General features: G+C 39.1%; 3 protein-coding genes across 13 annotated transcripts in view; 1 reads left to right on the forward strand and 2 right to left on the reverse strand.

The window, feature by feature from the left end:
* acaca (acetyl-CoA carboxylase alpha) overlaps nucleotides 1–9,548 on the reverse strand; it is a 34,489-nt gene extending 24,941 nt beyond the window's left edge. For 4 of the 6 annotated variants that reach the window (XM_055017153.1, XM_055017152.1, XM_055017151.1 and 1 more), the window contains exons 1-18: nucleotides 9,201–9,548; nucleotides 7,923–8,181; nucleotides 5,520–5,652; nucleotides 4,941–5,079; nucleotides 4,438–4,547; nucleotides 4,262–4,343; nucleotides 4,073–4,171; nucleotides 3,690–3,796; nucleotides 3,472–3,582; nucleotides 3,170–3,379; nucleotides 2,911–3,081; nucleotides 2,218–2,379; nucleotides 1,857–2,020; nucleotides 1,561–1,711; nucleotides 1,218–1,321; nucleotides 910–1,137; nucleotides 524–674; nucleotides 292–426 (exon numbers count right to left, since the gene is read on the reverse strand). In XM_055017153.1, coding sequence (XP_054873128.1) covers nucleotides 292–426; nucleotides 524–674; nucleotides 910–1,137; nucleotides 1,218–1,321; nucleotides 1,561–1,711; nucleotides 1,857–2,020; nucleotides 2,218–2,379; nucleotides 2,911–3,081; nucleotides 3,170–3,379; nucleotides 3,472–3,582; nucleotides 3,690–3,796; nucleotides 4,073–4,171; nucleotides 4,262–4,343; nucleotides 4,438–4,547; nucleotides 4,941–5,079; nucleotides 5,520–5,652; nucleotides 7,923–8,181; nucleotides 9,201–9,282 — 2,598 coding nt within the window. In that variant the 5' untranslated portion in view covers nucleotides 9,283–9,548. The remainder of the gene's footprint in view (nucleotides 1–291; nucleotides 427–523; nucleotides 675–909; nucleotides 1,138–1,217; nucleotides 1,322–1,560; nucleotides 1,712–1,856; nucleotides 2,021–2,217; nucleotides 2,380–2,910; nucleotides 3,082–3,169; nucleotides 3,380–3,471; nucleotides 3,583–3,689; nucleotides 3,797–4,072; nucleotides 4,172–4,261; nucleotides 4,344–4,437; nucleotides 4,548–4,940; nucleotides 5,080–5,519; nucleotides 5,653–7,922; nucleotides 8,182–9,200) is intronic. The other 2 variants (XM_055017155.1, XM_055017154.1) reach the window with 1 other exon arrangement.
* Nucleotides 9,549–11,523: 1,975 nt separating this feature from the next.
* Nucleotides 11,524–24,210, forward strand: part of LOC111571747 (roundabout homolog 1-like) — a 143,271-nt gene continuing 130,584 nt past the window's right edge. For 3 of the 6 annotated variants that reach the window (XM_055017085.1, XM_055017089.1, XM_055017088.1), the window contains exons 1-2: nucleotides 11,528–11,687; nucleotides 16,566–16,747. The gene's annotated coding sequence lies outside the window, so the exon portion shown is untranslated. Of the gene's footprint in view, nucleotides 11,688–16,565; nucleotides 16,748–24,210 lie in introns of all 6 variants that reach the window. The other 3 variants (XM_055017090.1, XM_055017091.1, XM_055017086.1) reach the window with 2 other exon arrangements.
* On the reverse strand, nucleotides 15,069–22,479 carry LOC111571750 (T-box transcription factor TBX2b-like). Its single transcript, XM_023275061.3, has 7 exons — nucleotides 21,840–22,479; nucleotides 21,109–21,376; nucleotides 20,742–20,888; nucleotides 20,399–20,475; nucleotides 19,902–20,065; nucleotides 17,970–18,505; nucleotides 15,069–16,763 (listed from the first exon to the last, which is right to left on the reverse strand). The coding sequence occupies exons 1-7, from the start codon at nucleotides 22,169–22,171 to the stop codon at nucleotides 16,380–16,382; spliced, it is 1,908 nt and encodes a 635-aa protein (XP_023130829.2). The 5' UTR covers nucleotides 22,172–22,479; the 3' UTR covers nucleotides 15,069–16,379.

Consider the following 24,210-nt stretch of genomic DNA (forward strand, 5'->3'; position numbering starts at 1 on the left):
GTTTTGACTCCACAAAGCGATTTGTCATAAGCACACATCCAAATAACTAATATAGAATGCTAACAGAGTGCAGCAGAGTGCAGATCTTTTATGTGAAAAATGCAGTCCTTTGGCATTCAGACAGTTACTTTTTGTGATCAAATGAGCTTAAAGCAAAAATTCATGTCGCAACTTAGATTGTAAATGAATATTTTGGAATGAACAAAGAAATATCACGGTTCATTCTGTAGCAAGCAGAAAGAAAAATCCTACTTATATAGCACATATGCCACATACATATTTTGCAAGTACCTGCTGGACTCTGCTTGGGTCATCCAGTTGCAGTTTGGCAATGACACAGCCAGGTTCCAGTGCTGCTCCAGCCCTTTTCACATAGTGAATACAACCTGACTCTGCAGCGGTTAGAGTCATTACCATCTTCATCACCTGTAATTTACAAAACAGTACACATTTAGTAATAGAAATAAAGTACATTTGAAATCATTCCATCTTTCTTGTGGACAGTGTATAAATAAGATTGTACCTCTATTTCAGCGTAGCATTGGCCAGAAAACACATGCCCACCATCCTCTACCGTGTACTGAATGAGTTTTCCTGCTGAAGGAGATCGCAGCAGCGAGGGATCGTTCTCCTTTTCAAACACACAAGTCTTGTTCCCAATTGTGATGCGATACCTGCAAAAAAAAAAAAAAGATAATTCGTCTTAACAGAACCAGAAATCAGAAGGTTTAAATGCATCACATATATATTTGTAATGCTTTCCACTGAATCAAGACATTTTAAACTATGTATAAGCAAAACAAAGACTTATAATTTATATAATTTAATGACAGTTTATTTTACTTTCATTAGGTTGTGTGGTGGAGATAAATGGTAATGATTATTTCATAAAACTTTGTGGCATCTTACCTGTCCACCTCTTCCTTCATGTAGGTAGTGTAGCTGCTTCCATCATAAGAAAGCAAAAGACCTCCATCGCTGAGTCGATGGACATCAACCTCAGCAGAAGAATTGTTCATGATGACCACGTAGGAGTTTGGAGACTGACGCGTCACTGTCAGGACATACTTAGTGCCTTCATAGATCAGCTCCACATCCACAGTGTTGAGCAGTGTGTGTGCTGGCAGCACTTGGCCCCTAGTTAGAGTCAAGAGTGTCTCATGTTTTCTATCCCAAGCACTTTTGAAATGGATTACAATGACACGTCATATTTTTACCTTTCCAAAGAATGCAGAAAGTTAGACACACTGTTCCTGAGATTGACATCGGCCACATGCAGAGCACCGCTCACAATTCCCAGCATCGTGTCAGGACGCTCCGCCTGCATGCAACACACACTGTACTACTTAGCCAAAAAAAAAGAATCATACATTCAGGCCTAAATATGAAATGTGTGATGCTACGAGGATTAACCAAAAGGTCCTGCTATTATCTCAGTACTTGAATGCAGTGTAATTTTGCTGAAAACATGATATTATGGGTCAGTATGTCAGACATATAGTCATAGTATTCTTGAAGTGCATTTAGTGGCCATAGCTGGAACACCTCTGCATATGTTACCTGCATCTTCTCTGAGATAAGCCTGTCCAGCCAGCCTGTGTCAATGCTGTTGTGCTGAAAGCTTTCAGTCTCCAGCAGCTTGATGAGGTATTCGACTGTGGTCCTGAAGTCTCCCCTAATAGACAGCTCCTTGAGAGCGACCACCATGTTGCTAGAAAAAGACATAACCTCAGATTATACAATGGCACAGGAATGGGCTCACATGGAAAATACATATATGGTTAAAAAAAAAAAAAAAAAAAATGTTTTCAGTGAGCTTTCTGACACAACAGTGTGTTCGCATTGAATTTACTCACGAGATAGCTTCTTCACGATTTTCTCCCCAAGAGAAGCAGTGTCCAAACTGGGAGTCTGCAAACTCGTGCAGCCCTCCAGCGGCTGCAACACTGAAGTAGCCCCACACGTTCTTATTGCTGCGGAAATTCAGCTCTTGCACTGTCCCAGAGCTTGGCTTAAAACCCTGAATTTACACAAAATGCAGCACACCAGATTTGATCTTGAAGATGAACCACAACCAAAAACAGTTAATTTGACATTTAGACTAAGGTGACATTTAGGAGTAATAACAATGGTCTTTACTTAATGTACAACAGCGTCACACAATAAAAGGAACAGTAAGAGAAGAGGTAATTTTTAACATGCTAGAGTGAATCATACCTCATCTGGATTTTCACTGGTGATACGTGCTGCAATGACATGGCCTCGAGGGGAGGGGGTATTTGACAGACGCTCAAAATCTATGGGACTGTCTCCCCAGGGCTGGACCCCATAAAGCATCCTGATGTCCTTGATTCGGTGAAGAGGAATACCCATAGCAATCTGACAAAAGATAGAGGTAACAGCACAACACATTCATGCACGTGATTGTTTCTTCTTTGAATGAACCCCATACATTTTCACTGGCATGCTTATCTTATGGTTTCACACATTATATTTTTAGCTTTTTTTTGGTCAACACTTTGCTGAGACGGTGGGTGCTGTCGCTGCCCTGAAAGGATCACCTCATTCTCCTCCTCATCCTGTGTCACTCACACGGTAACACCCAATCAGCTTGCTTGCAAAGCTTTCCCAGCCCTTCAGCTTGACTGCCACTGACCTATTTGCACACAATCCTAAACACTGCAGAACAGACCACGTGACAAATTGGTGCTACAACCCATGGATGTGCTACGATGTTTCTCCTCCTTCTTTTGCAGTCTGTTGCCATGGAGACAGGGGGCCCTTCAGAGCGGTGACGCCGTTGAAGCGAGCTAACTTTGTCTGCTACAGGATGGCCACAGACCCAAACACACCATATGTGATGTAACAGTGTGCTTTTTGAAACAGTTGAAGCACGTGAGTGAGACTGACCTGCATTTGGGCTGCAGGCAAGTTGACGTCAGCCACCATCTCAGTACAAGGGTGTTCCACCTGCAGACGAGGGTTGAGCTCGAGGAAGTAGAAGCTGCCGTCCTGGCTATAGAGGTACTCCACTGTGCCTGCACTGACGTAACCCACCATCTTAGCCAGCTTTACTGCACACTGAAGAGAGAGAAGAGCTCAAATCAAATCAATCCTGAAAGTTATTGGTCAGCTATGTTATCTGAAACAGTGAAAGAGGAGGCTATACCCTTTCCATATCCTCAAACACATCAGAAGTGGCAATGGTGGCAGGAGCCTCCTCTATAATCTTCTGGTGACGTCGCTGCACAGAGCAGTCTCTGCCAAACAGGGAAATAGCGTTGCCATACTGATCAGCCAAAATCTGAACCTCCAAGTGGCGGGCATGCTTGGCTAGCTGCATGACAAAAATGGGTGATCCTGGAACCTCTGCTTGGACCTACAACACCAAAAGAAAATAAATTCTTGCAGTCAGCAGATGCATAGAAAATTTGGCAATACTACAGATTAGATATGCAAATTTGCAGCTACCTGTCTGAAGAGATTAGGAAAGTCATCAGCACAGTTCACTTTACGGATCCCTTTTCCTCCACCACCTTCAGAGGCCTTCACCATTACAGGGAAGCCAATGTTCTCTGCTGCCTGCAATGTAAACATACAGGTTTATACATGCCAGTATGCACACTATACCAAAGCATGTGCAGTATTCATTTTGGAATTATGAACTGTCAGCTAGATGACTTGCTTACTTTCAGCCCATCCTCTACATCCTGGATGCAACCAAGCTCATACAAGTCATGGGGAACGTTGATTAGTTTCTTCTTTTGGTTGTTCTCGGTCCATTCTACTGTCAGCCCTGAGAAAGACAAATAGATAACATCAGCATAAGAGCTTCTCAGTTCATTTGTGTGCTGTTTTTTTAAAAATTAGAAATCTCAGAAATTTAACCTGAAACACCAGACATTTACAACAAAGATATAGGAACATATTTAAGAGACATGTTTAAACCAACACCAACTACATAAACACACAAGTAAGAAGGAATGCAGGAAAAATTGACTGTTGAATAATAAAGGAAATGTTTTTTTTTTTTTTAAAGCTAATCCTAAATAGCACACAATCAATGATCCACCTGTTCCACTCCAGGGCAGAGTTGGTATGCCAGCCGTCTGAGCCACAATTGATGAAGCAATCTTGTCTCCAAGAGCCCACATAGCCTGACTTGGGGGACCTGAGAGAGGAGGGAACAATTAAATTACATAAACTGGCATAATGTAGGAAAGGTACATAAAATGCAAAGAAGAAGACTGACTTTCCTTACCCATGAAAGCAATGCCATTCTTTTGAAGGAGCTCTGGGAGTTTGGGGTTCTCTGAGGCATGGCCCCATCCAGCCCACACTGCCTATAATATTTAAAACAATAGAACAGCAGACATTCAATCAAAAGTCATTTATTACAGTGGAGAATCTTTAGACAAATTCAAAGTTTGATGGTACCTGGACAGGTATCCGCTTAGCAATGTCCAGAATAAGCTCCACATTGGCATAGTTGTTGTTATTAGTCCCTCCTGGCACAGGAACATAATGATCTGCCATTTTGATGTACTCTGTGAAACAAAGAATAAATAAATAATAAAACATACACATAAATTACCTTGCTTCACAAGACCAAGACTGCAGATATTTTCCTACCAGATAGTTTAATACATTGACTTTACCCTTTCTATGTGTCAAACAACACAATTAGATTGAAACGTGACAACCAACACTGAAAGAAAGTAATTTTACTCTTCAAACATACATATTTTTCCCAATATAATCTTGCCACACAGTATTTTTCATTGGATGCCAGGGCATTGTCTTTTGAATAAGAGCTAAAAAAAACATGAACTCTCCAGTGTTTCCATGTGAGTCTAAGGAATCTTAGTTGAGTCTAATACCACATTTGTTTTATTGACTCAGGAGTGTTATATGTTCACAGACATCATGCTAAAGCTCACCTGCATTGGCCTTCAGGTCTTCAGGGGTCACCATGACAACAAAACGAATTGCCCTTTCATTGCGAAACATCTCATAGGCCCAGCGGCGGATGGAGCGCATGCATTTAACTGCTGCAATGCCATTATTTGCAATGAGCACCTGTATAAACAAAATAGGCAAGATAGTAATGCTGCTTTGCTCCATTCATATCACATCAGTAAAGTCATAGAATGTAAATATATGGTGTCTTTTCATTTTTGTGGCTGTACAAGTTGTCCATTAGTTTCCAATGATTTTCACTGCAGAACACGTCAGATCTTTGAACTGGACTGGTCAATTTCAAAATAGGACATTTTGTCACATCTGTTCAATAGAACAGTTAGGTATTGCTGTGTCTATATGCATGATAACTTCATGTTGTGCAAATCATTACTTCTCTTGGCTGTGAGGTGCTTTTAAAGAATTCTTCACTAGTATGTTTTCTTTTTTATTATTAGTAGTATGTAACACTGAAATTCATCTCCAAACATGACAGAGTTTACTTTGTCAGAAGCACTTTTAGTATCTTTGTAAGGAGGGCAGCAAATAAAATCTGTTACCTTTTCAATGACCTTGTTACCACCGAAGCGGGTGACAAATTCAGCAGGTGAAGCGACAGTGAAGTCCCTCTGGAGATCAATTCGCCTGCGATCTCTGCCTTGTTTCACCAAGTGCAGCCCTGACATGCTTGATCTGTTTGAAGACATACAAATGCAAATAATGGTCTTGTACATGTCCAGATTTGGAATATAGAAGAGGCAAAGGGTAGCTTTTAAAGTGCCGGTGTCTGACATGAACATCAGTAGACTTTTCATCCTGTGCGCATTTTATGCAAATGAATCCAAGCCTCACGTGTCCCCACAGTGTGTCTTTCAGTTTTTGAGTTTAAAACACTACAGTGATAGTCCAGGTCACCATGACTTTATAACTCCTTGTTTTAGAGCTGTTCTAATTGTGCTGTTTTGCTCTGAAAACCAATAACCTGCTGCTATTCCTGCCTCCTTCATGAAGAACACGCTGTCTGTGTCTGTGACTGACAGCACAGAGCTGGACGACTCTTGGTTAGTTAGGTGAGAAATAGCACCTGGGTCAAATTTTTATTGGCTTGTAAAGCTGGGAAGCTGATTAGTTGACAAACTGCAGAAGTAAACACCTTCATATTTCAACAGCTTTCATTTTACACCTAGACGTGTATGACAACCACAGAACACAATGAGAATGGAATTTCACCGTACGGGGCCTTAAAAAATCAGTTGATGTTTACAGCCAAGGGGATAAAATGGCCCTGATATCGCCTCACACTGATAGGAAGCCTATTGCCACAGTAGCTAAGTATTTGACTACTGTTTCTTATCTTTAACTTGATAGCTTGTCGGCGAAATACAGAAATTCTATCCATGAATTAAAATCTATGACAAAAGCAAATGTCGAACAGAACCTAAAAACAAATAATGGTAGGAAAATCGATAAAGGTTTGGGCATATGTAATAGAATAGCACAATGGCAAAGGGTGAACAATGTTAGAGTTGAGAATAAAGCAGTGTGCTTTTAGCGTACCTACAGAAAGGGTAGAACATATTGTGCACACGTCCTCAAGCATGTTTACATGTTTAGACAAGTGCTGTGACTCAAGCTCCACCCAAGAGCAACCATCAGGGAAGTGTATAGTACAGGGGGAGGAGCATGTCTGTCAGCTGTAGGGTGTGACAGAGACTGGTTTCATTTGGCTGGCTGGCTGGCTTCTATGGCCTGACACTGCATTGTTGCATCACTGCACCAGCACAAGGCAAATGAGTTCCGAGTCATTTCAATCCAGCTGTAGAACTTTAAGAGTTGCCTCTGTTAAATGACGGAGGACATCATAACAGGGGAGACGACAAACATCCCCAGCCAGTATTTCTAGTTTTAAAAATGCCGTCTCATCTGCATTCAGTTAACCCCCATGTCTCTCACCTTCTTTTTCCTTTTTCCTTGAAGATCATACAAAACCAGACTTTGTCCAGACTGGACAAAATAACTATTGAGATCTGGCAGACCCTAAAATTGCAAGTTGCAAATACAAAAGAGCTCCCTGACTAGGACGCACAGTGAGCCAACAAGCAAAGAGCATCCTTGTCTTCAAGACTTGTTGCGTGATATGACAATATTTATTTAACACAAGTGAAAAGGAACAAGCAAGTAATTATAAGGAACATATTCTGTAGGTTGATATCTGCATCAGGGAGTCCACTGAAATTGAATTTCAAGTCCTGACATTTCAACTTTTACATCAGTCTTTAGAGGAAAATGTCATTTACACAGTGGCAAAACTGAGAAACCGAGGGAGCTCAGTGAAAGACTTGGGGTTGGCAGAGAGACTAAAGGCTGCTGCAGGCATTAAACAAAGTTCTATCAGTGCTGAATAGGTCCTTTTGGATTAAGAATTCCTGTGTGCGAACAATTTACAACTTTCCCAAACCACCGTTCTGAAGTCCGTGCGTGCAGTCCAGGACAGCCACACATAAACACAGGACACAGAGAAGCTCTTTAGCAGTGTGCAACTAGAGAAACTGCATTTTTCACAAGTGCTGCAAAAAGGGGCTACACAGAGGAAAAGTACACAGTCTGAACAGAGCATGCTCCATTTTGGACGACTGGCCTGTTGGCATCAGATGTTTCATAAAGAAAGAATCTCAAGTTTGCAGTTAATTAAACGCAATTTTGATAAATACCTAAATGAAAGTAAAAAGGATAATAACAGGGATTACTGACTACAACACAAAAAAAGAAATAGTTTTTTTAGGTGAGAAAAGAGCTGCTTCCTAAAGACAGAGTATCTTTGGAACGTGTATCAATTTATCACCAATATATCATAATGAAAACATTCAGTGGAAATGCAGTTTAGTTTAATGGCACTATTGTGAAGAAAAGCTGTAAATGAACAAGAATATAAAATAATAGATGGATCAGATTTGCATTCTAACCTTAGATTGTGCGCCGGGCCATCAATGTGGTCAAATCCCATCTCAAAGGTGCTGTCGGAGCTACAAGAGGACGGGGAACAGGAGCGAGTCTCCTTTTCCTCCAGCTGGATGTCTTGCTTCCCTTGGTTTTCATCTTCGGAGTTCTCCTCCGACACTGATCCCACCATGAAGTGAGAGTGCAATGCCGCAACAGCGGGGTTCTTCTTGGCAGCACCGTCCTGCTGTGCCATGGCTGGACGACACGAGCAGGCTGCGATCACTGATAAGAAACAGAACATGGACAGCAACTGTTATAAAGGAGGCAGAGGGTCCAAATATCAGCGTACAGTGTGACACAAGATTGGCTTGGCTGGAACGTGATGCTGTTTGTCATATTGCAAAATTGGGTTACATGAACTTAAGTCTGTTTGTAATACAGACAATATTGCAACACTTGGACTTGTACTGAGACCCTCAGTACATTATATAAAGGTTCTGAAAAAGCAGCATTACTGAACATCCCAAAATAGATGTAGATAACAATCCAGGGATGATGAAAGTATGATATTTACATTAGTTTCAAATATAAATTGCAGTTTAAAGCAATGCAAGTAGCAAGCTGTAAAGGCTGCAATGTAGCTTGTACATATGTTCTGCTCTGCCTCTGATCCAAGGTTTTAAACGGGGATGTCAATGGGTTCATAGCTTCATTCCTTGTAGGACAGTTGCATTTTTGATACCATCTCATGTTGCAGTGCTCCATCACTTCCACCCATTATGTTAAATTAAATCTGAGACAGTGCATTTTGAACTGAAGGCTAACTTTAAAGAAATATATTGCATATTAATTCACCATCATCTGTCCAAAAAATGTATTTAGGATATTTAAACCAATTTCTTCTGGAGCAATTTACATGAAATGATGGTCGGTCACACTGTTACCAGCAGTCACACATCTAGTGGCATCTATTTGAAAAGGCATGTATTCCAAGTTGTGCACTCTCATTATCTATTGACTTAAAACAGCTGCGAACAAAACAAACACTTTCAAGAAATGTAGTGAATAGTGGAGACAGTTGCATGGCTACATCTGCACGTTGCATACGTTGATTTTAAAGCACATTTTGCTACCATTACCGAGTACAAAGCTGGACTGTTTTTTCGTTTGGTAATTTATGAAGACACAACGTTAAGTAACGAGAGTGGGGAAACAAAAGACGTCATTGCTACAACTAACGCCGTTTTCCCACCTGTCAGACCGTTGCGGAAAGAGTACACTCTCAGAAAGGCACACCTTACCTATCGATAGCTGCTTGCGGGACCAGAAAAACAAGCCGAGCACCGCCGTCAGACACACGGCAAAGGTGAGCCAGGGCAGCATGGCAGAACGCCACCGACGTACGGCTGCATTAGCTTGAAAACACACGGAAACTTCTGATGCAGATAATTTCACTTAACATCATTACTTTAGCTGCCTTCATGAGTAAACGCTGAGTCGGCTGGTTACCTGTCAAGCTAGCTGCCCACACAGCAGCCACGGCTAAAAGCTGCGGCGCGGATGCTAATAAAGCTAGCTTACCGGCAGCGGCTAAGACAATTATAATGCCTCGGTAACATCCCTCCTACAGTACTGCTGACTGTACCGGTGTGTTGTACCGCAGCATGGGCGCTACCGGCCACAGTGGCATAATCTGAGATAAACACGTTATCAGGCTAGCCGACTTACCGGTGGAGAGAAATCGACACGAAATCCTGGAAAAGTTCAGTGAACGAGATCGATAATTGAAAAATGTCTGTCAGACATCCCTGTTTCCAGTGGTGATGACAAAAAAAAATCACATCATGCTGAGGTCACACAGCTCCGACAGACGGTCCAACAGCAGAGAATGGGGTGATGTGATGATGCGTAGGCAGGTTACTCCTGGACGTTGACCTCTGACTGCAGCTTCCGACATAGAAGTAGATCCGGTAGAAGAGACGCAACAAGCCTGCAAGTAATGCTATGTAGGAAGTAGGATTAAAAAATAGCTAATATTGCAGATAATCAATTATATTTATTTCAAAATGTAAATTAAATTTAATTATTTTCACGTGTTACAAACAATGTGCAGTTAGTTAAGTTAGAAGTACACACGACTTCCCCTTCTTTAACAAAATAAAATGCTCAGATTAATATCATTTCCCCTAATTCCCTTACAAATTAATTGGCCATTTCCTTATGTTTTTATTGTATTTTTTTTTTTTTTTTAATCATCCACTTTACTTCAATATCAGTCAGGGAAACATTCACTGATTACCTGTTGGTTTTAGAAATAAGATTGTATTGTTTATTTTAACAGCCTTTAATGGCCAAACATCCACTTCCATTTGTGATATTTTAGCTCCTTATGAGACTGATTGCTGTTTGAGATTGCCCTGGCAGGAACCGCCTGATTGTTCCTGAATCTTACCCTGTGAAGGGAGGTGATCAGGCCCTTGCTCTTTAAATATGGAAATATCTCTTAGAAGATTTTAAAAATGGCAACGTCCCTGTCTTTGTCTGAAATATTGCTGAAAACTTTTTAAAAATTATTATTTGAAGGCCTTTTAAATCAATCAATTAATCAGAGTTTAAAGGGTGACCAAAGTGCTTCACAGTGAAAACAAGAGAATAACTTAAAAACAATACAGTAACTTAAAACAGAGACAGCAGCAAAATATACAATACAACAATAAAAATAAGCAGTAATTATACAACACTAAAATATACATCTAAAAGTTAGTACATAAAAATCAAAATAAAATGTCACCATGCAGCTAGATATTAATTATTCTTCTAAGTGGTTTTAGTGTGCTTATTTAAAACGATTCTTGTATATTTGTTGTATTTTTTTTTTTTTTGTATTTCTTGATTTTTTTTCTGGTTCTTTGTGTACTTTACTATTTTACTCTCAGTCCATAGGTATTGTTTTGTTTTTGTCCTTTACATTGTGGTTGTTTTCTTTCCATTATTTTGGTTCTTTTGTACATTTAGTGAATGGTTCTGAATGGTTTTATCCTCTGTGTTTTCATGTCTGCTTTGTTTAGAAATATGCTATGAAAAAGTTATTATTATTATTATTATTATTATTATTATTATTATAGTTTAAAGAGCTCACCTTAGATGTATCTAAATTGTGTGAATAGCTGACACACTCAAAAAGAGAGAACTTATTGTAACTGAAGTTAAAAAAATATAAAGTGTTAACAAATATTGGCTTATCATAATATTGTTTATAAGTCTGCATATCTAAACAAGAAAAAAGTAATTTCAACATCCACTTCCTTGAGGGCCATCATGTTGTTTGTTCTTTTACTATTATGAAATTAAGTGTGAAATTCCCGGTGAAGGCTTTTTATCCAGTCTGAGGATGATAAGCATTTCAATATTATCAGTGGTCTGTTGAACAGAACCAAGGTTACAGAGAAGATTAACGATAAGCATGTTGTATCTATTGCAACTAGATCTAGGATGGGGTCATTCACGAAAGACCAATGAAATTTCAAGAATTTCAGTGGGCGGGTTTAGGGTGTATCCAGCGGGGAGGCGGGGACCGGAAGAGGAGGTTCCCTGTCGTGCATGTTAAGCATGTGCTGTAGCAACACGTGCAGACGTCTGGTGCAGAACCGGTATTTTACAAGAAACAAAAACGTTCCAGGGTCCTTCAAGTCCCGAGTTGACTGCTGGTGGTAGAAGCCAGTAGTGAACACACTTAGACCCTTCTTAAATCTACACCCCCGGCAGGACGACAGCAAAGTAAGCAGCCTGTGAGTTTACATCTCCACCAGCTCAGCTACTACAAACACCGCCTAATGTCTTGTCAAACATCATTAGCACACCGGCTGAAGGTGTTCATGTTGAAGACTGTGTTCACTGTCAAGTGCACTATGGCCGAAGGGGATATATAATAAGTGACAATGGTCATATTATGCATAAAATATATGTTAATAACTAACAGAAATGTGATTTCATATGCTTTTTCCTGACCTTTGCACAGGCAAATTGGCATTCCAGGCATTGCACCAGAACCTCAGCTTATCACAAATTTGAAGCAGGCACAATTCATTTTGCTGGCATACAACCTGAAGGCTAAGTTACTTAGAGGATTTGCAAAACATACTGGCATTCAAAAGGTATTTTTGTGCAGCCTTATTGTTTTTTTTTTTTTTTTTTAAGCTAATTCCCAAAATCACAGCAATTAAAGTTTTCATTATTTAAACCCCATGTATAAACCCCTGTATCAAAGTCACATATTTAGATTTATTTCATCTAAATAGTACCTCCCTGCCTTAAAATGGCTTGGATACACTTGTTAAAGTCTGAATTTGTGGTTTTTGAGATTGTCATTGCAGTTCGAAGGTGGAAATGCTCAGCCGCGGTGTTGACTGCTTATTTCATTCATGATACAAGGTAAAAAAAAAATAAATTCAGTACTTTAGACTATTAGACTAAAAATTCTGAGCAAACTTGCTCTGTGTTTCTGTTGATAAATTTGCTACTACAAATAAGTAGGGTGTTTTTCAAGTAATATTCAATACTAATGTGAATAATTAGAAATTAATTTGAACCATAAGTTTCGTTTCTGGTGTAGGGCAGAAAGGTAGACCGCAGATTTGGCTGTATAATGCAGAAGCTGTGTTCCTGGCTGGTGTTCCTGTTGACACAGGTGTGAAAGCAGGTCGTCTGGTTCAGAATCCAGAGTTTGCAGCTCATCATGTCTATAATATTTGTCACAAATACAGCATTGTACACTCATAGTGTTGCACAAGCACGTCTTAGTGTGTTTTTATGGCTAAGTAAATCATTTCAGTTGATTGAGGGATATGCATGAATTTTAGAACTAGTGTCTTAAATCCGATGTTTTGAGGAACCATTAACGCACCTTCTGTCTCCCGGTTGCCTCTTTAAGTTTCTGATAAAGAAGAATGATTAGGTATATTCATGTTCGTCGCCACTCTGTTATGCATATATACGTATATCCACCTCTGGGTCCTATTTATTAATGTTTCCAATTTTTTCATTGTTAATATATACAATTTTTTTTTTTTTTTAACACACTGCTAGTTTCATTTTCATGTAGTTCAGAAGACTCTGTGGTGCATTTAAGGTACATTTTCAATTGCTGTTGGAACTACAAAGATGTGAACCCAATACTAAAATTAAACCAGATTCATTTCCTAAAGAGTTTTATTTAGTGAAATGACATGTCAACCCCAGTTTTTGTCAAAATATAAGGAGGATAAATTTGATATTGCAGTTGTGAGCCACTAGATGGCTTCAGTTTGCCATCTGTGAATGCAGGTGGTTTCCTAGAGGCAAGATGTCTTATTTGTTACTCAGTGGTGCCTCTTTGTTTGTTATAAATGACATCATCGTTATTATTATTAGGTGCAACAATTCGTACCTGTTTTATATCAATTTGTTTTTTGAAGAACAATCTATAAACTATGCAAACGACTCAAAAATATCCTCTCACATCAGCTATAAAACTTGACATGACCGACAATTAAATCCTTGCATTTTTGGTTTTGCAAAACAGTTAATAATTCACCATATTCCATTTGTATCTTCTGACAAAAGGTAGTCCAGAGTGCATTTATTTTGCCCCCAACTTAACATCATTTACGCAAAATCATCAGTGTGTCCACTCGTTAAATTTTTATGGTTTGGCAGTTGGATTCATGGGACTCCTGAGACATCTGCACACCTTTCTGCAGCTTCACTCTTACAGCCAGATACGCTGTAGTGCTTTATTCACAGGAACGCCGGCTTTTAGATGGTACTCCTGTTAGGTGAATTATTCATAATGTATGCTACAGATGACTATCTCATCTCTTTAAGCCATCTGTGTTGACATTTTTATCTCAGCACTTACTTGCAGAGGAGATTTAGAGTACCAGAGAGCATTCTACCAGCATCTAGGAATATGTTCCCCTTGATGCATCACGTTGCTTTGACATTATGTCATGCAACGGATAATGTTTAATTTAAAAATCCCACCTGTGCTGTACAGACATGAAAAAGCGCATCGCCTTTACTTGACACCGTGAGGTTAGAATATTCTATCGTTTGTAATTGTCTTTGAGTAAGTGTTCACAGTATAAAGTGTGAGATGGCTGCTTTCAGTGCCATGTCCGTACAGCTTCTTTCCTGTCACACAGGCCTAGAGGTGAGGCGTATGAGCGGGTGAGGCAGGATGTTGTTGACAGCGGAATAGGGGAGTTTTCTGCTGACTGTAAAACTTGGCAGCTGACCTCCTCTACACATTTTTGAACTGGTGGAGATGTTCTTTCAGCATGAAGCTGCACTCAGCCAAGGAGAAAATGCGCACAGCAGAGGTTTGAGAGGAGACCAGCACAGGGGGAGAGCTTTTCAGATCAATTGTACCCTCGAGAGAGAGCTGACTTTCTTTTTTAGTACAGCACCAGTAGCTCAAAAAGAAACAGTGTTGCAGTGAATTCACATGGTGGAAAAACAACAAATTTTAGTTTTTATTCTTCTTAATAAAACTCTCCTGAAAGATTTACCTGCCAGGAGATACAGCATCCTAGCATCATAGAAGCAACTTAACTGCTACTTTATGCAATATCCTCTTTTTTGTAAGAGTAAGCCATCCTATTGTTTTCGTAGATACACCTGCACAGTTTTTCTACTATACTGTATATTATTTTTGAACATTTCTGATTGTATTTTTAAAATTGTGTGAATACACTGACAGAATTGCTGTTTAATTCTGATGTATAATGTGCAATGACAGTAATGGAATTCAGTTCTATTCTGTCACTGTTAAGTAATTATATTGGATTATATCTGCATGAGGATGATAATGTTTAGTTAGTTGTCTTATCTCTTCACCTTTAAATGCAACTGATAGTAATTTTAGTTGATAGAATCGTCCGTTCATTTTGAACAACCAATTGGCAATAGTAAACTGGAAAACAGAGCCCACCTTTTGAATCCAGTTCAACTCTTAGCATATAAAAATCCGCATGTCCCTGCATTACATATAACAGGCTATTAGCATTTTTGAAGTCTGAGAATAAGGTTGAATATCTACACGAGTTTTAAAGCGATCTTTTGGAGTGCAATTTACAGCAACTATACAAAAAAAAAACTACATGGTAAATTCCAAAGAAGACAACTGCAGAAAATGTGAACAACATCTTTATTTAAATTGTGAAAAAAAAATAAAACAGTTTACCTGAATAATCTGGCTGACAACATGTCAGATTATGTTTTCTGAACACTTTCTTTAAGTGCTGCGTCAAAGAAAGAAAATAAAATCCTGAGTTTTTCCTTTTAAGTCCACGATGCAACTTTGGTACATTAACAAAATGTGAAACAGGTAGTAAACTCTTTCCTCTTATCTCATTGGCAGGTTTAATAGTGATCAGTTGTCAGTCTCAAAAGGCTTCATTTTTTTTACAGTGTGTGAAATGACAAGGGAAAAATATTTACACACATATACGGAATAAAGAAGTAAAAAATATGTTTTAATTGTGTTTAAAGCACATTGATATCCTACTCTGGACACTGACTTTTGCATAGCTCATTTTATAGATAATCCAATGAGCACCTTTCATTTTTATTGATGTTAATAAATATCTAACTTTTAGGAAGCACCAATTTGGAGTTTTTGCAGATGAACAGACATGTACGTATCAATCGATTAAAATTGGGATAAATTTGGTTTAGGAAGTAAAAGGACTTTCTTTTCTTTTTAGACATATGTACTGTACGTATAACCATAACTTTAAAGGCATCTAAATGACTGTGTTTTAACATGGGCGTCATTTAACCTGCAAATCAATAAATTAGTGTTTAATAGGCAGCCTTATGGAAATACTAACAAGTCAACCCGATAAACCCTCGACTATGTTTGAAATTTCCATCTGAACAACTCCCACCCAACTGTAGTCAGTGACAGGTGCCAAACTGTAAGACCAAATGGACAACCTTGGCCTCTATGGATAAGGGACACTTGGACAAGTTTGAGATTCAGTGTTTCTCTTTATCATCAGACCAGAGTGGGATTTTAAAAACTCCAGAAAAAAGCATTTACCTTTAAAGAGATTTGGAGAGTAAATAATAGTCTTTTAACAATGAGTCACTAATGTTATGGAACCTGCTCTGAAACCTCGGCACCAAATTTAATTCCAACTGAAATTATGCAAAATAACACTACATCCATTTTAGCCATAGCAGTACCAGGCAACCTTCAGTCAGTGTGGGTAATCTCTGAAAAATAGTGGCAGTTGTGTTTTTGTTATAGGTAAGTTCTGTTCCCAATTCAGACTTCTCTTTTGGAAGGGGCTAAATAGCAGCAACCCATACAGTTTTTGACAAACTACTTATTTCAGGTGAATATTATGTGCAACTTCATGAACTTGCCTGTATAACTATCTCACAGTATTTACCAAGTATGCAATAAAAACAGCTATTGCAGAAGAAGTGGTTTATCAAGTCCTCCAACAGTTTTCCAGTTCATCGGAGGAACACATAGCAGTGATTTTTGGTGGAACAGTCATCTGCTTCACTTTGGTTTTGTAACCGTGATTGTGAGACGCTGGACTTGACTCCGTGCTCCCAGATTTGGACAGCTCAGACTGTGAACATGACCTGCCCAACAATCTGGCTGTTTGCAGATTTTGGCGTGAGGCGACAGATGTGGGGATCTGATAAGGGCTGAATCGCAACCAAGGCCGAGAGTTGCTGTAACGGTGGTTTCTGGTGAGCGACGCCGTTGCAGAACAGGCGGGAAGAGCTGGAGCAGTTGCCCCCGGCGCTGCCATGTAGCAGTACGGATATGAGAGCAGCCCTCCAAAAGGTGACAACGCGACTCCCTACACAAGAAAGTTAGGTTGTTAACATACAGCAATACAACACCATAAATCTTCTGCGCTCACATTTATATAGACGGACTTCATTTTCCAAGGCATTAGGAAATGACATCATGAAAGGTCTTGGTCAAATCTCATTAAGTTGCGAGGCTTCAATGACGATGTTTTACTGTACACTGGCCTTCATATGGACTCATTCAAGTTATATAAAGTTGCTGTTTACAAAATTCAAGAGGTTTTCCATGAAAAAGAACATGGTGATAAAAAGGCCAAATTTCATTCTTCACAGGGGAAGTGGGAATGATATGCCACCAATTGAATGGCTGTTTGGCATACACACTGAGGAATCTCTTCTGCTTCTGATACCTTAAAACAAAGTAGGAACTATGAGTTGTTATCAGTTGGGGTGAAGCGTTACTTTACATTGGTAGCAAGTCAGAAAAATGTGCTGATTTTTAAAAATTTTTTTTTTTTTTAACAGCAGATTCCCTGCCCCATTAATCATCTTACAGTCCCTTGTGAGGGACCCAAACCCACTTTAGACCACTTTATTAACTAATTCTATGGTGTCATCACAAATATGCATATATTTCTTTCCATAAGCTGCATATCCACTGCCTACAATGTGAAGAGTTGATTAAAAGCATGATCTTATGGCTGTGGCAGGATGCTGATATGTTTCTCTAACATTTAAAGGGTCTTTTTGAAGAGACTTTTTTTAAAGAATCACTCATGGCACAAGCCATGTAGCTGATTTCAGTTTTATTAGCTCAGTTTGAGGTTTCCGCTCTGAAGATTCCGCTGTTCAGTGATAGGTGAATTTTCTTTTTTGTGCTCAAAGTATTTTTAAATGGTTACTGTGTTTAATCCAGGGATCTAATTGTGAATGCTTTACACTAGAAACTTGCTTTTTGCCAAATAAATAATCCTAATATGTTGACAAAGAGGTCAGAAGGTCATACTGAACAACTAAGACTGTTTATCTGGAAAGATATTTTGTTTTTTTCAGTAATTTTGTGAGCAGAAATGAAATTCTATTCACCCTGGAGTGGTAACAGATGTTTCTGTGAGGCGAGAAAATATGTGCAGTGCTCTTATATGTGGGCGAACCCTTTTGAGGATCCAACAGAATCAGCTTACTGCATCTGATCACAATGTGTTGTTTGAATCAGTGTGACATTAGAATGCAGTGCTCCTGTTCAAGCGTACCTGAGATGCCAGCATGTGCTGTGACAGATGAAACATGAAGGGAGATGAAGAGACGATGCTCCTGGACGATAGGCCTCCGTTTTCTAAGTCACTTACTCCAGGCAAAGAGGAAAATACATGGCCCACACCCAAAGTGGAGAAAGCTTCTGGTTTCAACTGTCCAGGATGAAACAAAAAAGGTGTGCCGAGCTTAGTAAACGTCTGGTGGTGCACACTTGAGAAATCCAAAGTCTGACATTGACCAGCACTGAGGGATGATGAACTCTGCGACTGCAACATCGCAGGCAGGACAACATCTTTGATTTCCTTCATCTGCCCATCTGAAGAGTCCATCTGCATAGAATACTCATCGTCTGGCGTTCTAAACATTATTCTTTCTTTTGTTGCGTGCTGATTGTTGTCGTTCTTTCTGAGCTCAGACGCGTTCTGCAGTGTCTGCTTGCTTTTCAGACTCGTCCTGTGTTCAGTCCCGGAACAGCTGGCTTCAGATATGCCATCATCTTGCAGATCAACATCTGGATCACTAGTGTGCTCATCTGTGGGAAATACCATTGTTAAAAATATGTAAAAGCAGAAGGGGGATCTTCCTGGCATGTTAGTATATTATTTTGACACTATTGGCACAGAAATGGTAATTTTTTTCTAAAGGCGAACTTTGTGCAAACATCTTGAGCTATAAATGAAACATTTCAAGTGCAACTAACCCCAAAGTGGCAGAATCAGCTGATCTAATAAAGTGGAGTAGTTCTAGTTTGTCTACATGGATCACACTAATGAAATGTAAACAATCTGAAATGCCATAGATGGCAAAATCACAGGTGTAAATAATGAAATGTAGAATGGCTGAATTCCATTTCGCTGCCTCAGTATGAAGGATTTGGCATTGAGCGCACAGGCTTACAGTGACACTGTCATGGATTACTGTGTTCACAATGAGCTGAGCCATCATTAGTGGTATTAGTGACACCTTGGCTTTTTACCTACTAAGACAAGCTGAAATTTTAAAAAGTCCCAATTTAAAGAGAGCAAAGAAAAAAAGTGAAAACTAAATATGCACTTGAAATTGGCATTATATAATATTTTTTATTTATAACTAACTTAGCATTACAAATAAATACAGGTTTGAGGATCTGTTCCAGTTGTTCTATCAAAGTGAAATGCTAGTTTAAGACACTGCAGACAAATTAATAGTGTAGGATTTCATGAATTGGTTATGTATTATGTTAAGTTGAGAGGAGTGTACTCTTTATTTTTTTAAAGTTTTGAATACATCAAATTCAAAATCATAGCTTTCTTATGTGGGAATATTTAAATAAAAGGAAAATAAAACTAATAGTTAAAAATGATGCAGCATCCGTCACATTAAATGTTACCTCTTATCTCTTAGTGCACGATGCACGAATTTGCAAAGACTTTTGGTTTCTCTTAGTAGTATTAATGTTTTAGTATTTTAGATTTATTTTAGGACTGGATCTTATACGTTATTTTTTTATTTTCCTTCTTATTTTGGTGTTTTATAGGTAATGATTTTAAAAACTTATCCTATTGTCCGTATTGCTTTTTTGCACATAATTTTGTTGTCAGTCTTATAGCAATGCTCAGCACTTCGGTGACGTCAGGTAGTTTTAAAGTGTGCTATATGAATAAACTTAATTCATGTTTAATTTGCTTTACAAAAAGTGCAGTTTTGAACATGTTAAATATAACATTTCCTGCACCTTAGAAATTTTCTAACAGTCCCTGAATATTCTAACCAATTTTAAACATTTAAGCTGCAAATCAGTTGGTAAAATGCTATTGAGTTGTTTAAAAAGCATAAAATTTCCTATCTGTAGTGAATGTTACTTGTATATTAAGTCAGATCAACACTTCATTAGATGTTATGTTTCATGCACAATGTGCAGTAATCAGTGATACTGTTGTTTAACTCACCTGGACAGGTTGACATGGACATCAGAGGGTTGGTCAGCAGTACCTGAGGGGAATGAAAAGGCTCGCTGGTGCCGGGTTGTTCACACGAGTCATCAGAATCAGCACAGTCATGGTCTGCTTTTCTTTGGTTCTCGTGCAGAGGAGACATGTCAAACAGTTTATTCCTGAGGATCACAAATTGAAAGTAGATGTAACCCCCTACAAGTGTGTCTGAACACTTTGATCAGAAGCACTGAAGTGTCTCGGGCAGGTGTCAGTTACAAATGAAAGCTCAAGCAAAAACATTTATGCACTAACAAAGTAAATTACACATATAATGAACGCAAAACAGAATATGAATGGAATAAGTAAATAAATGGGCTGATAATTTAGATGCCTGTTTTAACAGAGAAGTACAGTTTGGTGCGTAAACTAGAAATAGTGGAAGTTGCTTTAAAGGACAAAGTAATGAAGATGATGAGTAGTTAGTTGATGTGTCCTGAGCTTAAAATAAATACCTCTTTTCTCGTCTCCCGTTCCCTGTGTCTCTGAATCCTTTGGCAAAGGGATTGTTGTCGATTTTTAGCTGCGTAATCTTAACGGAAAAGAAGGAAAATCTGTTAGACGTGGCAAAAATGGCCAACACTCATAAAATGATGTGGGAATAATCTAGTCCCATTTTGTAGCATCTTTTAATGTCCCAAAATATGCCTCTTAAGTCAGCTCAGCAGAAGCCAGACTCCTGTTGTTTTATTTTCCACAGGCCTACAAGCAGACTCCCCTCTACTGTAAAATTAGCTGCGAAATTTGCACAACTAGTTAGGCTTCCTGTTGGCATGAAGGTATGGGGGATGGAGTTACCTTTTCGTTCTGATAGGCAGTGACAGCGATGAACTCCGTCTCAGGGAAAACATAAGTCCGGAAGGTGCTGTATGGAAGCTTCATTATGTCGTTGGCTCTCACAATATGAAACCTGGGCTGGTATTTATGCATGGAGTTCAAAATGGTCTGAAAAATAAAGACAGGACAGTTGAGTGTTGTTGGATAACCAATAAAAAATACAGTTAGACAACTGTAAAAAGTATTTTTGTGTAACGATGATGGAGCATAAGTACTTTACTGCACTGTAAACTGACTTGGTTGAACTATTTTTAAATCTTTTCAAGTCAGTTGAGCTCAAATATAAGTCATGCGCAACGGCAGTAGGCTACAATTGTCGATGACTTACAAATCCATGTTTATCCGAAATATTGTTGGTGAGTTTGAGCTTATGAAAAGCAACGGGTTTGCTCATCCACTGCTCCCCTTTGGACGGACTGTCCGGGTGGATGTACATGCGCTTTGGCATCTCCGGGTCCGCTTTTCCAGCCACCATCCAGCGGGAGTTGTGGAACTTGTAGCGGCAGTCATCGACAGCAACGATGTCCATCAGTAGGATGTACTTTGCGGTTTCATCCAGTCCATCTACTCGCACTTTGAAGGGTGGAAACATCCTCCTGTAGTAGATAATTAATGAAAAAACAAAGATGGACTATAGGCATTAGAAACAACTGACTTTATTCAAGCAGGGAGCTTACAGATTTTTTTTTCTTTTTTAACAGTATAATACTCATACAGCAGAAAGATGCGTAATGGAGGATTTAAAGTCTAATCATGTCAGAAATGCAGTATTATGACTGCATTGGATCATCACAAGTGTATGAATTTGTAAAGATTATTAACAGAATCAGATGATTTTACTCTGTAAATGATTATGTTTGCACTATAGAAGTGGTGTCAGTTTTATTTAAGGAGTACACGATTCGTATAGTTGTTCAACTTTCGATAAATTGCCTAAATTTAAAAAGAAAAATCCGGTGATGTCACTTTGAAAGGTACAAATAAATGTAATTTCCAAAACAACACGAGTCCAGTATTGGCACTTCTGTGGTAATCTGATTACGCATTCTTATAACTTGCCTTCCTGATTTCGTGATGACCATCTCCGTTCCCATTTTGTGAAATTCATTCCATAAATTCTTTGCTTCCAATGTAACTTTCGGGTCATCATCCAGCCACTCTTCAGGCTGCAGGTTCTTCAAGGAGCGACTCTGGCACCCCGGAGCTGCGTGCAGCACCCCGTCAGAGGTAGCCTGGCCCGACAGAGGCTCGGAGAGGGAGGAGACGTCCGGGAAAGTCAGCGCAGGGAAAAATGAGGGCTGAGCGGTGGTGAGGAAGGCAGACAGGGACAAGGCGCCCGGTCGGAGAGGATGGTAAGCCATGGGAGCCGCTGTGCCAACTGGATCTCTCATCAGGGCGTCCGATCATGCAGGTGTCATCACACACAGGCGTCTACATCCAAGCTGCAACTACTTTTTGAAGTGGATGTTGTAGCATGAGAAAAAAAATAGTCTTCACAGAAAATGGAAATTTCCAAATCTCCAGATTTTGGAGCAGAGGCGAGGATCCGCTGGTCGACCCACCGAGGAGGGCAGCGCCCTTTGGCACCATGCGTAAAGATCAGCTGCAATGGCACATGTAGGGAGGACAGAGGGAGGAAGAGAGACGGTGCTTGCATGTCTGTCCTCCTCTGCACATGGTATCCTGCACTAATGATAAAGTTCTTTGACAGCGCCTCACTGTCCCTGCCAATGACCGAGCACTGGGCGGGGTTTCAGCCACCTAGACTGCAGGCAGATCGCTGGATTTTAGGGCCACACCGGGTCAGTATGCATAAATAGCATATAGGCCTACACAGTATAGCATAAATGAATACCTAGCGGAGTCCTCCTTTATGTTTAGGTGAAACTTTTAGTTTATTTGTAACATAATAGTGATAATAATAGGATACAATTAGTATTATTGCTTTAATGCTGTAGTCTTTGCGCAGCCGTTTAGATTAGAAATTAAATGTAGCTTTAAGACTAAACAATGAGCGATTTTTCTTCCTTTTGATATTCTTATTATTTCTGTTGTTTTCATTATCATTTCCGAGTTGTATTCTAACTGTCTGCTGCGTCACGGAGGAACTATTATTCTGTTAATTAAGGTAGGCTGGGTGCCGGATTGCCAGCGTCCCACGTCTCTCTCCTGTCACTTCACATTTAGACAACTCTCCAAATCCTCAAGTTGCCTGTTCTAGTTTTGTTTGTAGAGCACCCTACGGGCCACACTGCTTTAGCCTGATGAAGCACGAAAACACAAAGGATGAGAAAACCCACCAGCATCTCTGGTCGGTCCTGTCTGCGTCAAGCAACCATGTAGAATCAAATACAGTCATTTTAAAATGATAAATTAACAAAAATGACTAATGTGGAATCATATTAAACTTAAACTTTAGTTTGTTAACAGCAAATGGAAAGTCATCATGTTTCTCAGCTGATTTCGACCAAAACTATCCTACAATTTACTGATGCGTCTACAAACCTTATTATGAGCACATCACTCCTTTTCTTCTGCCTCTTCACTCCTCATTTATTCATTCAGTCTCTGAAAATATAAAAGCTTCCTTTGTCAGAGTGCATCAGGCAGTACTCAAGCTTGCTTATCTGTAAATTATGTGTATAAATTGTGGATTAACGGTGGATTTCAGAACTTGGGAGCTGCGTAAATGGGATTTACGCACGCTGTGCCATAGAAAACTCTAATTAAATTATTTATCTTAACTCCTCAAATCCAATTAAAGCAGGGCTGATGAATGGAGTGATGGTGGTGACACCTTTTTTTTCTGTCCAGATCTGTTTATCCTCTTGTTTCTCTGGCTCACTTAAAGCTGGTTTATTGGGAATATGCGTTTTTGTTTTTAATTATTGTGCATCTAAAACTGTTTAATAGTGTGCCACTTCTTGTAAAAGCAAATGAAAACAAAACAAATAATTAGAGTAATAGTAAAAATGTCAAATTAGTTAAATTACTTTCAGGATGAAAATCTCACATTTATATCCCCTAACCCACTGAACAAACCTGCCTTTTCTTTTCCATCTCTCCACCATTTCTTTTTCAGATTACACAGTTTACTGTATGCTTCGAAATTGTTGGATGCTATTGCAAAAGTTAATTTGTAGGTACAACATTATGTCTCATGACATCTTCAAATTACCATTTTTACTTGCTGTAATTTAAAAGTTTTGCTTTTTATTTCTTTTTAAAGGAATCTTGTAGTATTTCAAACATAAAATATAATATTGCAACCCTTTAATTCATACATACAGATAAAGGGACAGACACTTAGAAAATAATCTTTTCTATTCTGTTAAAGTAAAAAAAAAAGAAGTCAAGCATATGAATTACTGATTTAAAAAATCCAATGCTTACAACTTTGGCACAGTGCTGTACATATGATAGAGTCAAT

This window comes from Amphiprion ocellaris, chromosome 14 (assembly GCF_022539595.1).
Source record: "Amphiprion ocellaris isolate individual 3 ecotype Okinawa chromosome 14, ASM2253959v1, whole genome shotgun sequence".
Taxonomy (NCBI): Eukaryota; Metazoa; Chordata; class Actinopteri; family Pomacentridae; genus Amphiprion; species Amphiprion ocellaris.

What these genes read in the sequence shown, in the direction of transcription:
- LOC111571750 (XM_023275061.3), bottom strand. Translation starts at nt 22,171, where the DNA reads ATGAGAGATCCAGTTGGCACAGCGGCTCCCATGGCTTACCATCCTCTC. An exon ending in GTCATCACGAAATCAGGAAG is followed by an intron (nt 21,377 to 21,839) that starts GCAAGTTATAAG and finishes TATCTACTACAG; the next exon opens with GAGGATGTTTCCACCCTTCA. An exon ending in GTCCATGTCAACCTGTCCAG is followed by an intron (nt 18,506 to 19,901) that starts GTGAGTTAAACA and finishes TATTTCCCACAG; the next exon opens with ATGAGCACACTAGTGATCCA.